The following is a 13,269-nucleotide window of genomic DNA, read 5'->3' as shown; positions in this document are numbered from 1 at the left end:
ACTACCTCATAATCAAAACTTGTAATGCATCAAAGGACAAAGTCGACAGTGAAAAGGCAGTCTATGAAATGGGAGAAAATATTTGCAAAATTATATGTCTGAAAGGATTGATAACCAGAATATATAAAGAATACTTAGAACACAACAACAAAGAAGCAGACACCCCAATTCAAAAATAAGCAAAGACTTAAAAGATGTGTCTCCCAAGAAGAGATATAAATGGCCAATAAACACATGAAAAAATGCTCAACATGACTAATCATTAGAGAAAATGAAAATCGAAACCACAATGAATCACCACTTCACATCCATTAGGATGGCTATTATAAGAAATAAATAAAGAAATAACAAGAATGTGGAGAATTCCCTTGTGCACTGTTGGTGAGAATGTAAAATGGTGTAGTCACTATTGAAAACAATATGGCGAATTCATAAAAAAGTAAATATTGAATTACTGTGTGATCCAACCATTCCACTTCTGGGTATATATCTAAAAGAACTGAGAGCAGTGACTCAAAGAGATATTTGTATACCCATATTCATAACAGTATTAATCACAGTAGCTAAAAGATGTAAACAACCCAGGTGTCCATCAATGGATGAATGGGTAAACATAATGTGCTATATGTATACAGTGGAATATAATTCAGCCCTAAAAAAAGAAAGAAATTCTGAAACATACTACTACGTGGAGAAATCTTGAAGACCTTATAGTAAGAGAAATAAGCAGTCATAATAGGCTAATTACTATATGGTTCCATTTATATGAGAATACTACTTGTCAAATTCATAGACAGAATAGAATGGTGGTTGCCAGGGTCTGTCAGGGAGGGGAAATGGGAGGTTATTTCATGGGCTCAGAGTTTCAGTTTGAGAAGATAAAAATTCCCAGAGATGGGTGGTGATGATTTCCCAAACACTGAAAATATTCTTTTTTAAAAAAAAATTTTTAATTTATTTTTGAGACAGAGCATGAGCAGGGGAGGGGCAGAGAGAGGGGGAGACACAGAATCCAAAGCAGGCTCCAGGCTCTGAGCTGTCAGCACAGAGCCTGACAAGGGGCTCAAACTCATGAACCATGAGATCATGACCTGAGCCGATGTTGGATGAGTCGACTGAGCCACCAAGGCACTCCCCGCCCCCCACCCCAACATCTTCTTTATACATTCTTCAATCAGTGACACTTGGGCTGTTTCCATAATTTGGCTATTCTAGATAATGCTGCTATAAACATCGAGGTGCATGTATCCCTTTGAATTAGTATTTTTGTATTCTTTGGGTAAATACCTAGTAGTGTGATTGCTGGATTGCAGAGTGGTGGTATTTTTAACTTTTTGAGGAACTGCCATACTGTTTTCTAGAGTGGCTGCACTAGTTTGCATTTCGGCTAACAGTGCAAGAGAGTTCCTTTTTCTACACATCCTGGCCAACACCTGTTGTTTCTTCTGGTGTTGATTTTAGCCATTCTGACAGGTGTGAGGTGATACCTCATTATAGTATTTCCCTAATGATGAGTGATGTTGCGCATCCTTTCATGTGTCTGTTGGTTATCTGTATGTCTTTTTTGAAAAGATGTCTATGTCTTCTGCCCATTTTTAAATTGAATTGTTCGGTTTTAGGGTGTTGTTTTAGAAGTTCTTTACATATTTTAGATACTAACCCTTTATCAGATATGGCATATCTTCTCCCATTCCATAAGGAGAACAAATATTGTTACAATGTCAATTCTACAATCTACACATTTAATGCTATCCCTATCAAAATACCAACAGCATTTTTTTTAAATTTTTTTTTAATGTTTATTTATTTTTGAGACAGAGAGAGACAGAGCATGAATGGGGGAGGGGCAGAGAGAGAGGGAGACACAGAATGGGAAGCAGGCTCCAGGCTCTGAGCCATCAGCCCAGAGCCCGACGCGGGGCTCAAACTCACGGACCGTGAGATCGTGACCTGAGCTGAAGTCGGATGCTTAACCGACTGAGCCACCCAGGCGCCCCACCAACAGCATTTTTCACAGAATCTAGAACAAACAATTTTAAAATTTGTATGGAACCACAAAGACCCCGAATAGCCAAAGCAGCCTTCAAAAAGAAAAGCAAAGCCAGAGGCATCACAATTCCAGACTTCAAGTTATATTACAAATCTGTAGTGATCAAAATAGTATGGTACTGGCACAAACATAGACACATAGGTCAATGGAACAGAATAGAAAACCCAGAAATGAACCCACAAATATATGTTCAGTCTTTTACAAAGCGGGAAGGAATATCCAATGGAAAAGACAGTCTCAACAAGTGGTGTTGGAAAAACTAGATAGCAACATGCAAAAGACTGAAACTGGACCACTTTCTTATACCCTACACGAAGGTAAATTCAAAAGGGATTAAAGGCCTAACTGTGAGACATGAAATCATAACTCTCCTAGAAGAGAGCATAGTCATTTCTTTGACATCAGCCTTAGCAACTTCTTTTTAGATAAGTCTCCTGAGGCAAGGGAGACAAAAACAAAAATAAACTACTGGGACTTTATCAAAATAAAAAGCTTCTGCACAGTGAAAGAAACAATCAGCAAACTAAAAGGTAACCCATAGAATGTGAAATTGCAATTTTCAGTTGTATCTTTAAGTAAAATGTGTTCTCTTTTTCTTAGCCATTTAGTATTGATTAGTGTAACTTCTGTTTCCTACGTTAAATAACTGTATTGCTCATATGGTTTGGCCAATTTATTACTAATTTTTTTTCTTGTGTCAGTTATGTCACTGCTTCCTAAATATACTTCTATGTTTCTATGGTTCTGGATCATATTTACATTGTAAAGGGGAAATAACATAGAAATCTCCTCTCTCATCACATTTTGTGATTGAACAAAGCTTTTAATCCATAGAATAGGCAAGTCAATCTCCTCCCATTTCTTTCTCTTACATACCAAATTTTATAAAACATGTTTTAACTTTTTAAGTGAACTCTACCCCCAACATGGGGCTTGAACTCATGACCCCAAAATCAAGAGTTGCATGCTCTACTGATTGAGCCAGCTAGGTGCCCCTCATCTTTTTTTTTTTTTTTTAATGGAGAACACTCTATGACATGTATGTGAAAACCCAATAGAGAAGTTCCTTTATAGGTTTTTAACATTTTTAAAAATAAGCTCTATTCCCAATGTGGGGGTTGATCTCACCACCCCAAGATCCAGAGTCACATGCTCTACCGACTAAGCCAACCAGCCACCTCTCTCATATAACATTTACAAGAGAAGAGAATTGGTTTTTCCCTTAACTATCTGATTAAAATTTGCACCCTACCCATGAGGGTTAGGGTGATTCTTAGTGACATATTGTGACAGGTTCTTCATTGTTGACTACTATTATCTATCTTCAGGGACTGATAATTCATCTAGGTTTGTAGAAACACAATTTGAAATGGCGGGGAAGTGGAACATGAGTTTGTGACTGCAAAAGACTGATGGTTATGTGAGAAATGACAGTTTCAGAGATTTTGTGAATGCATTTTCTGGGCAGTATGGTATTAAGAGAGCAGGAAAGAAACCGGTCATGTGAAGGTCAAATGCCAAAAGTCTTTAATAGAAATGTTTGCAGGGAAGGCGGTTAAGATGGCAGAGAAGAATGAAGACCCTGAACTTGTCTCATCTCTGATACACAGCTAGATTAGTACCAAACCAATTTGAACACCTAGGAGATTGTTCTGAGGATTAACACAACAATCTGCATAACTTTAGCCACAGAACTCAGTGGCTACGCAGTGCAGAGAGGTGAACTGGGGGAGAGAAAAGCTGCAGAGGCTGGGGAGCTGTTTTTGCGGAGAGAAAGAAAGGGGAAGAGTACAGCACATTGGGATCATGCAAGAAAAGCACTCTCCCAAAAGTAGCTGGAGAGAAGGAGAGAGCGTAAAAACACTTGCAGGGGACTGAACCAGAAATTTGTTCCCCAAAACCATTGACAGGAGGAAAGGAGAGGGTTTCAATACCACCAGAATTCTATAAACAGTGGAGCACAGAATCTTAAGTTTTGGAGGTCAGTGCCTGGCAGTGCTCTGGTGAGGAAGCAAGGCAAATCCCCAGAAACAGGCAGTGTGGCCTGAAGGGTCCATGTGCCACATGAGGAGAAGCAGTTCTCCCGCTCAGAGTGCATTTGGTAGGGGTCATACGGCCTCCCCACAGGCAAAGGTCCCAGCAGACCCCAGAGAGCAGCCATTTTTGCTGACAATGGAACAAAGATGCCAGGATGAGGTAAAGCCTGGCACCAGCTGCGTGATGTGGTTTGCCATAAACTCTGAACCTGTGCTCCCACGTGATTGTACAGAAGTTTTCTGGGGCAAACTGGCACATGGCCACTGCTCAGTGATACCCTCCCGCAGAGAGTCAGTGCAGGTCCAAGCTGCAGGAGTCTCTGAACTGTGGTGTTTTGAAACACAACCCCATCTGAGTGAAAACTCTGGAGGGAGGTGCCACCTGACAGGCAGACAACTTGGACATGGATAAAATAGAAGCAGGGAATGGATGGAGGCCTGAAACAAAGGAGGGGTGTTTGATCCTGAGTCAGTGAGAGCCTGAAGTTTCTGTGCCAGAGACTAGGGAGTTGGGTGAAGCCATCTCTGCCTCTCCCACACACAGGCATGCACGCACCATGGCCACACAACACTGATCCACCCAGTAAGCTATGCAGCACCACCTAGTGGAGCATGGAGCCTTTACACTAAGCCCTGCCCAACTGCACCCTCCAAGCACATCCCCTAGAAGATCAGTACAGGTCATGTCACCTGCTTAGTATACAGACTATAGAAGGCTTCATAGTTTCAGTTGTAGGGGAAATGGGATGTAATTTCATTTGGGTTTCATTCTGTTTGCTGGTTCAATTGTCTTGTTCGTTTTCTTTGCTTCTGTTTTTGCTTAAATATTAGTTTTCTTTTTTCTTCTTTCTTCCTCATTCTAGGATACAGAAAGATAAATTTTTTTTTTTACATTACTTTTTAAATTTTTTACTCTACTTCATTTTCTTTATTTCGTTCTATTTTATAAGGTTTTTAATTTTTAATTTTTTTCTTTTTTTCATTTATTTTCCTTTTTTCTCTATTGTATCAAGCTTCTTTCAATAAGCAGACCAAAGCACACCTATGATCTAGCTTCCTTTATTTGATTTTTTTTTTGTTTTTAATTTTTTAATTTAATTTTTTTATTAATTTTTTTCTTCCTCTAAAATGGTAAAATGAAGGAATTCACCCCAAAAGAAAGAACAGGAAGAAATGACAGCCAGGGCCTTAACACAGATATAAGCAAGATGTCTGAACTAGAATTTAGAACCACGATAACAAGAATACTAGCTGGGGTTGAAAAAAGCATAGAATCCCTTTCTGTGGAAATAAAAGAAATAAAATCTAGTCAGGATGAAATTAAAAATGCTGTAACCGAGATGCAGTCTTAAATGGATGCAACAATGGCAAGAATGGATGAAGCACAGCAAGGAATCAGTGATTTAGAAGATCAGATTTATAGACAATAATGAAGCAGAAAAAAAGGGGGAAACAAAGGCCAAAGATCATGATAAAAGACTTAGAGAACTCAGTGACTTATTAAAAAGGAATAACACTGAATCATAGGTGTCCCAGAAGATGAAGAGAGAGAAAAAGGGGCAGAATCTGGTTTATGTGTGAGCAAATTATAGCAGAAAACTTTCCTAAGCTGGGAAAGACATAGACCTCAAAGTCCAAGAAGCACAGAGAGCTCCCATTAGATTCAACCAAAACTGACCATCACTAAGGCATCTCATAGTCAAATTCACAAACTACACAGACAAGGAAAGAATTGTGAAAGCAGCAAGGGGAAAAATCAACCTATAAGGGAAGACAGATCAGGTTTGCAGCAGACCTATCCACAAAAACTTGGCAGGCCAGAAAGGAGTAGCAGGATATATTCAATGTGCTGAATCGGAAAAATATGCAGCCAAGAATTTTTTATCCAGCCAGGCTGTCATTCAAAAATAGGAGAGATAAAGAGTTTCCCACAAATAAAAACTAAAGTTCATGACTGCTAAACCAGCCTTGCAAGAAATTTTAATGGGGACTCTTTGAGTGGAGAAAAGATAAAAAACAAAAAAGACCAACAGCAACAAAGACTAGAAAGGACCAGAGAACATCGTCAGAAACCCCAACACTACAGGCAACACAATGGCACTAAATTCATATCTTTCAGTACACACTGTAAATGTCAATGGACTAAACACTCCAATCCAAAGACATAGAGTATCAGAATGGATAAGAAAACAAGACCCATCTATATTCTGCATACAAGATACTCATTTTAGACCCAAAGACACTGACAGATTGAAAGTAAGTGGGGGGGGGGGGGGGCGCCTGGGTGGCTCAGTCGGTTGAGCGGCCGACTTCGGCTCAGGTCATGATCTCGCGGTCAGTGAGTTCGAGCCCCGTGTCGGGCTCTGTGCTGATAGCTCAGAGCCTGGAGCCTATTTCAGATTCTGTGTCTCCCTCTCTCTGACCCTCCCCCGTTCATGCTCTGTCTCTCTCTGTCTCAAAAATAAATAAACATTAAAAAAAAATTAAAAAAAAAAAAAAGAAAGTAAGGGGGTGGAAAACCATCTATCATGCTAATGGTCATCAAAAGAAAGCTGGAGTAGGCATATCTAGGAATAAACCTAACCAAAGAGGTGAAAAATGTATACACTGAAAACTATAGAAAACTTATAAAATAAATTGAAGAAGACACAAAAAAATGGAAAAACATTCCATGCTCCTGGAGTGGAAGAACAAATATTGTTAAAATGTCTATACTACCCAAAGCAATCTACATATTCAATGTAATCCTTATCAAAATAACACCATCATTCTTCACAGAGCTAGAACACACAATCTTAACAATTTGTATGGAACCAGAAAAGACCCCAAATAGCCAAAGCAATCCTGAAAAAGAAAACCAAACAAAACTGTAGTCCTCAAGACAGTATGGTACTGGCACAACAACAGACATATACATCAATGGAACAGAATAGAGAACCCAGAAATGGACCCACAACCGTATAGCCAACTAATCTTTGACAAAGCAGGAAAGAATATCCAATGGAAAAAAGACAGTCTCTTCAGCAAATGGTATTAGGAAAACTGGGCAGCAACAAGCAGAAGAATGAACCTGGACCACTTTCTTAAACCAAACACAGAAATAAACTCAAAATGGATGAAAGACCTAAACATAAGACAGGAAGCCATCAAAATCCTAGAGGAGAGGGGCGCCTGGGTGGCTCAGTTAATCATCTGACTTTGGCTCAGGTCATGATCTCACCATTTGTGGGTTTGAGTCCTGTGTAGGGCTCTATGCTGACAGCTCAGAGCCTGGAGCCTGCTTTGGATTCTATATCTCCCTCTGTGTCTGCTCCTTCCCTGCTCACACTCTCTCTCTCAAAAATAAACATTAAAAAATATTTTTTTTTAATCCTGAGGAGAAAACATGCAACAACCTCTTTGACCTGGGCCACAGCAACTTCTTACTTGACATGTCTCCAAAAGCAAGGGAAACAAAAGCAGAAATGAACTATTGGGACCTCATTAAGATAAAAACTTCCTGCATAGCAAAGGAAACAAATCAACAAAACTAAAAGGCAACTGACAGAATTGGAGAAGATATTTGCAAATGACGTATCAGTTAAAGGATCAGTATCCAAAATCTATGAAGAACTTATCAAACTCAACATCCAAAAATCAAATAATCCAGTGAAGAAATGGTCAAAAGACATGAATAGACACTTCAAAGAAGACATCCAGATTGCTAACAGACACATGAAAAGATGCTCAACATCACTCATCATCAAGGAAATACAAATCAAAATCACAATGAGGGGACGCTATGGTGGCTCAGTTGGTTAAACATCTGACTTTGGCTCAGGTCATGATCTCCTGGTTCGTGGATTCAAGCCCCGTGTCGGGGTCTGTGCTGACAGCTCAGAGCCTGGTGCCTGCTTTGGATTCTGTGTCTTCCTCTCTCTCTGCCCCTCCCAGCTCACGTGTGCTCTCTCTCTCTCTCAAAAATAAACAAACATTTTTAAAAATTAAATAAAGCCATAATGAGATACCACTCACACTTGTCAGAATGGCTAAAATTAACAACTTCAGAAACAACAAATGTTGGCAAGGATGCAGAGAAAGAACCACCCTTTTGCACTGCTGGTGGGAATGCAAACTGATGTAGCCACTCTGGGAAATAGTATGGAGGTTCCTCAAAAAGTTAAAAATAGAACTACCCTATGACCCAGCAATTGCACTACTAGGTGTCTATCCAAAGCATACAAAAATGCTGGTTCAAAGAGGCACGTGCACCCCAGTGTTTGTAGCAGCACTATTAACCATAGCCAAAGTATGGAAAGAGCCAAAATGTCCATCAACTGATGAATGGATAAAGAAGAAGTGGTGTATATATATACGATGGAATATTACTTGACAATCAAGAAGAATGAAATCTTGCCATTTGCAACAGTGTGGATGGAACTAGATTATATTATGCTAAGAGAAATAAGTCAGTCAGAGAAAGACAAATATAAGATTTCACTCATGTAATTTAAGAAACAAAACAGATGAACATAAGGGAAGGAAGGCAAAACTATTATAAAAACACAGAAAAACTATAAGAGACTCTTAAATACAGAGAACAAACTGAGCATTGCTAGTGCAGTGTTGGGTGGGGGGGAAGGGCTACAGGGGTGAGGGACATTAAGGAGGATATCACATTGTTGGGATGAGCACCGGGTGTTATATGTAAGTGATGAATCACTAAATTCTACTCCTAAAATTATTATTACACTGTATGTTAACTAATTTGGATTTAAATTTTTAAAAATAATAAATAAACGAATGAATGAATGAAATGTTTGCAACTGTTGCATTTAAGTTTTAGGTCAGTTTTTTATAGAAACATTTTATTTCCTTATAAAGTATTGAGAATCAATTACATGATGTTTTGGTATGGCAAAAGGAAGACAGTGTTTTCTTTTTCTGTTTTAAAATTCTTGATTTTCAAACCCTTAATTTTAGACAAAAAGCTGAGAAGTGGTATGTCACAGTTATACTGAATGCATTTTGAAGGCAATGGATAGATTTTTGATAATGAAGTAATATTGTTTTCATAAGGAGAAAGCCAGCTTACTTCATAATTTAGGTAATAAGTAAATTGATTTTGGAACCAGGATAAACCCTCAGCCTTTGATCAGTCTGCCACTGATATCTTCTCCAAAAATAGGTTTTAAAAAACAACTACAGGGGCACCTAGGTGGCTTGGCTGGTTAAGTGTCTGACTCTTGACTTCAGCTCAGGACATGATCTCATGGTTCATGTGATCTAGCTCCAGGTCCGTTTCTGCACTGACAACGTGGAGCCTGCTTGAATTCTCTCTTTCTAAATAAATAAACTTAAACATTTTTAAAAACTATAACTACAGAGATTTTTAGAAAATGGTTAGTAAAACCTAATAACCAGCTCAGCTACTGTGAATTAAACCATTTTGATCTTTGAGAAATAGTTTACTTAATGCTAGTATCTAACGACTATTCTTTAAAACCATTTTCTTGGGGTGCCTGGGTGGCTTAGTCAGTTAAGTGCTTGACACTTGGTTTTGGCTCAGGTCACGATCTCATGATTCGTGAGTTCAAGCCCCACATCAGGCTCCATGCTGATGGTGTGGAACCTGCTCGGGATTCTCTCTCTCTCCCTCTCTCTCTACCCCTCCCCTGCTCACTCTCTCATTCTCTCTCAAAATAAATAAATAAATTTTAAAAAATTCAAAATAAACCATTTTCTTTAAAAAGTAAATAAGGGGTGCCTGGGTAACTCAGACAGTTAAGCATCCGATTCCTGATATTGGCTCAGGTCATGATCTCTTGGTCATGGGATGAAGCCCCACGTCGGGCCCATGCTGAATCAAAATAAATAAGATTTTTTTTGAAAGCAAATAAGAATGAATCGGTTTAAGTGTTGAATGTCAGACAAGTGATACTCTATTTTACAAGAATTACAAATTGTTTATAATGGACATATATTGATAAAAATGGACATTACAAGAAAGATTTCATAGTAGCTTTAAAAAAACCCTTTTGATAAGAAAAAAGCCATTTTTTAAATAACGTGTTGCCTACTTTTATAGGACTGACTGCTGATGCTAGAGTGGTAATAAACAGAGCCCGTGTGGAGTGCCAGAGTCATAAGCTTACAGTTGAGGATCCAGTAACTGTAGAATATATAACTCGCTTCATAGCAACCTTGAAGCAGGTAAGCCAGTATTCCGACAGATTTCTTCAGGCTTTCTTCTTTTGCATCATTATGGTTCCTGTCATGGGAATACTGTAAGCACTCCAGTCATTTAATCCATTAAATCTACTAAACTCCTTATTCCTCCTCACATTTACTTCATTTAATCCATTAAATCTACTAAACTCCTTATTCCTTCTCACATTTACTTCATATTCACTCTCTTATTCCAGTGGACTGGATTGATTTGATCGTTAGAAATCTCAGTCACTATCAATTCTGAGAATTCTATTAAAATTTAAAAGAGCAATAAATCTCATATTTTAAGAGGATTTCTGTACTTCTTGTGATACAGTAACGAAAACCTTTTTCTTTTCTTTTAAGTTTACTAAAGAAATACCCATGATTCTTTCACCGGCAAACCTAAACAAAACTGATCATGTTTGGATTTGACTTCTGAATCCATACATAGATACACAGGTTGACATTACATAGAATCATGATGTATATAAGTATTCTCTTACTCTCATTTTATGTGCCCTTTATGTATGCCAGCATAGTCCTTATGCATACTTACCATTCTTACTATGTAATACTGTTTCCAGTTGCTCACTGGAAATTATTTAGATTGTTTCCAGTTTCTTTCCCTTTCTCATTCCCTTTCTCAATTTAGTACTTTAATAGCATTACTCTTTGTCATAGCTTTTAGTTTTCTTTTTTGAATTATACTGTTAAATTAATTTTCAGTATGAGATTACTAGATTAGAGATTGTAATTGGTTTTAAGACTCTTGTTATATGTAGCTAAATTGCTTGGTAAAAAGATTGAACCAATTTTTATTGTGCAACCAGCAATGCATAAATGTATCCCTGAAGGATCATCAGCCTTGGGTTTCCATTTTTCTTTTATTTCGCAAATAAGTATAACATAGTACTGTAATAGTTGTTTTAATTTGTATTTTATAATTAGTAGTGAGGTTGATTTTTTTCCCACATGTTCATTTGCTATTTTCATTTCTTCTAGTGTAAACTATCTTTCCTTTTGACAGGCACTCTTGGTGGTTGAGAATGCGCCTCCAGGAGCACATTGGGGGTTTGAATCCTGGCTTTGCTACTTTCTAGTTAATGCCATGAGCACACTATTTAGTCTGTTTTTTTGTAATTTTCTTCTTTATGGAATAAACATTACAATAATACCTAGTTCGTTGAGCTGCATTGTGGATTAAATGATTAATACATCTAAAGCATTTAGAATATTTTCTGGCATGGATTTTGTCATTGTCCATGTAGAGATTTCTTTATAGACTATATATTCTAGATACCAAACTTTTAGACTATATACTTATAAAAAATTACCCTATTTTGTTTTTTTTGTAATTCATGTCTCAAGGAAGTCCAACATTTTTATATTTTTCTACTTTATTTTGGTTTGATTTTCTCAGCCGTTAAAAAGGTACCCATTAAAACACAAGATGTAGAGCATTGTATATACAAGGTTCCCAATTGTGGCTTTAGTTTTTCTTCTGGATATATAAAGGCTATACACAGAACATTTAATATACATTGTAAACCTGTAATAGTGGGGTTGCTACTGGGAAGGGGCCTGGGGCTGTGAGACAAAAGAGATCTTTTATGTATTCCTTTTGTACTTTTAAATTATTTTAACCCTGTGCAAGTACTACTTTTTCATTAAAGAAAAAAAAAAACATGGTTGTTTAAGCAAATAAGAGGGTCTCTCCTCTGAGGTATATTTACAAAACATTTACTTCATACCTCTGTGTGAACTAGGAATATTAAGAAATACAGGAGAATAAAGACACAAACCCTGCTCATTAAGAGTTTATTTATATTTGTAGCACAACTATTTGCATTCAAAATTTGAAGTGGCTAATAAAAATATATAATAATAAAATGAAAAAAAGGTGTGGACTTGAGCTCTCTGTCAGGGCTGCCCTGTGCATGACTTCTAGGGGCACCAGTCTCAGAATTAGTGGGAATTCCACTCTCAGGAAGTTCCTGGCACTAAAGTAAAAAGAAATACAATTGGCTTCCAGTGCCCTGTTGTCTGGGAGGGAAAAAAATGCTTTTTCTTCCAGAGAGATAAAGGTTTCCTTGTTTGGGAACTGAAAGAAATCTCTTAGTTGGGTTTTCTGTAGAGATAACTTAGTATAGAGTGAACAGAATATCCTTGATAATAGTATCAAGTAAAAGTACTGATTATAACAGTGACAACTGTAGTATCTCTCAGAGTAAACCCCAAGGACTTCCTTCCAAAGCACAGCTCACTAAAATCAGCTTTACTAGGTGGGAACCAAAATGGCGTGACATATACAGTTCTCTGCTATATTAACAAGATTATAGTCAATTATGTTACCAAAAAGCATATAAAGCAATGAGAAAATAGTTTTAAGACCATATATAAGCACTCTTAATTATTTAATTTTACATACTGGATGCATTAATTTCATCATGGATTGAAGTTACTCCAGAAGAAGTCAGAAAGAGGATCTTAAAGAAATACAGAATACTATTAGAATTTCTTAGTTGGTAAGTAATAGTGCTGTTCTTTGTATGGCCTCATAGCAAAAGTAGTTGAAAAACACTTTATTTTTCAGAAATATACACAAAGCAATGGGCGAAGACCTTTTGGCATTTCTGCCTTAATTGTAGGTTTTGATGATGATGGTATCCCAAGATTATATCAGACTGATCCCTCTGGTACTTACCATGCTTGGAAGGTAAGTCATGAATTTGTTAATATAGTTTAGAAGTTAAGTAAATGTATTCACAGTAAAGTTTTATCGTTTTCAGGGACATGACAAAAATTGTTGCATTAAAATATTTTTCTTAATTTTTTTAAGGTTTATTCATTTCTCAGAGAGAGAGCATGAGTGGGGGAGGGGCAGAGAGAGAGGGAGACACAGAATCTGAAACAGGCTCCAGGCTCTGAGCTGTCCGCACAGAGCCCGACTCTGGGCCTGAACTCACGGACCGCAAGATCATGACCTGAGCC

The 13,269-nt window shown here is 37.6% G+C and overlaps 1 protein-coding gene across 2 annotated transcripts in view; it reads left to right on the top strand.

The window, feature by feature from the left end:
• Positions 1–13,269, top strand: part of PSMA8 (proteasome 20S subunit alpha 8) — a 60,431-nt gene that overhangs the window by 22,266 nt on the left and 24,896 nt on the right. For both annotated transcript variants that reach the window (XR_009251007.1, XM_058692463.1), the window contains exons 3-4: positions 10,154–10,278; positions 12,872–12,994. Coding sequence is in view for 1 of the 2 variants with exons in the window: in XM_058692463.1 (XP_058548446.1) it covers positions 10,154–10,278; positions 12,872–12,994 (248 nt within the window). In the remaining variant the exon portion in view is untranslated. The remainder of the gene's footprint in view (positions 1–10,153; positions 10,279–12,871; positions 12,995–13,269) is intronic.

The sequence above is a fragment of the Neofelis nebulosa genome, chromosome 11 (genome assembly GCF_028018385.1).
Source record: "Neofelis nebulosa isolate mNeoNeb1 chromosome 11, mNeoNeb1.pri, whole genome shotgun sequence".
NCBI lineage: Eukaryota > Metazoa > Chordata > Mammalia > Carnivora > Felidae > Neofelis > Neofelis nebulosa.
This window is presented reverse-complemented; position numbering and strand designations above follow the sequence as displayed.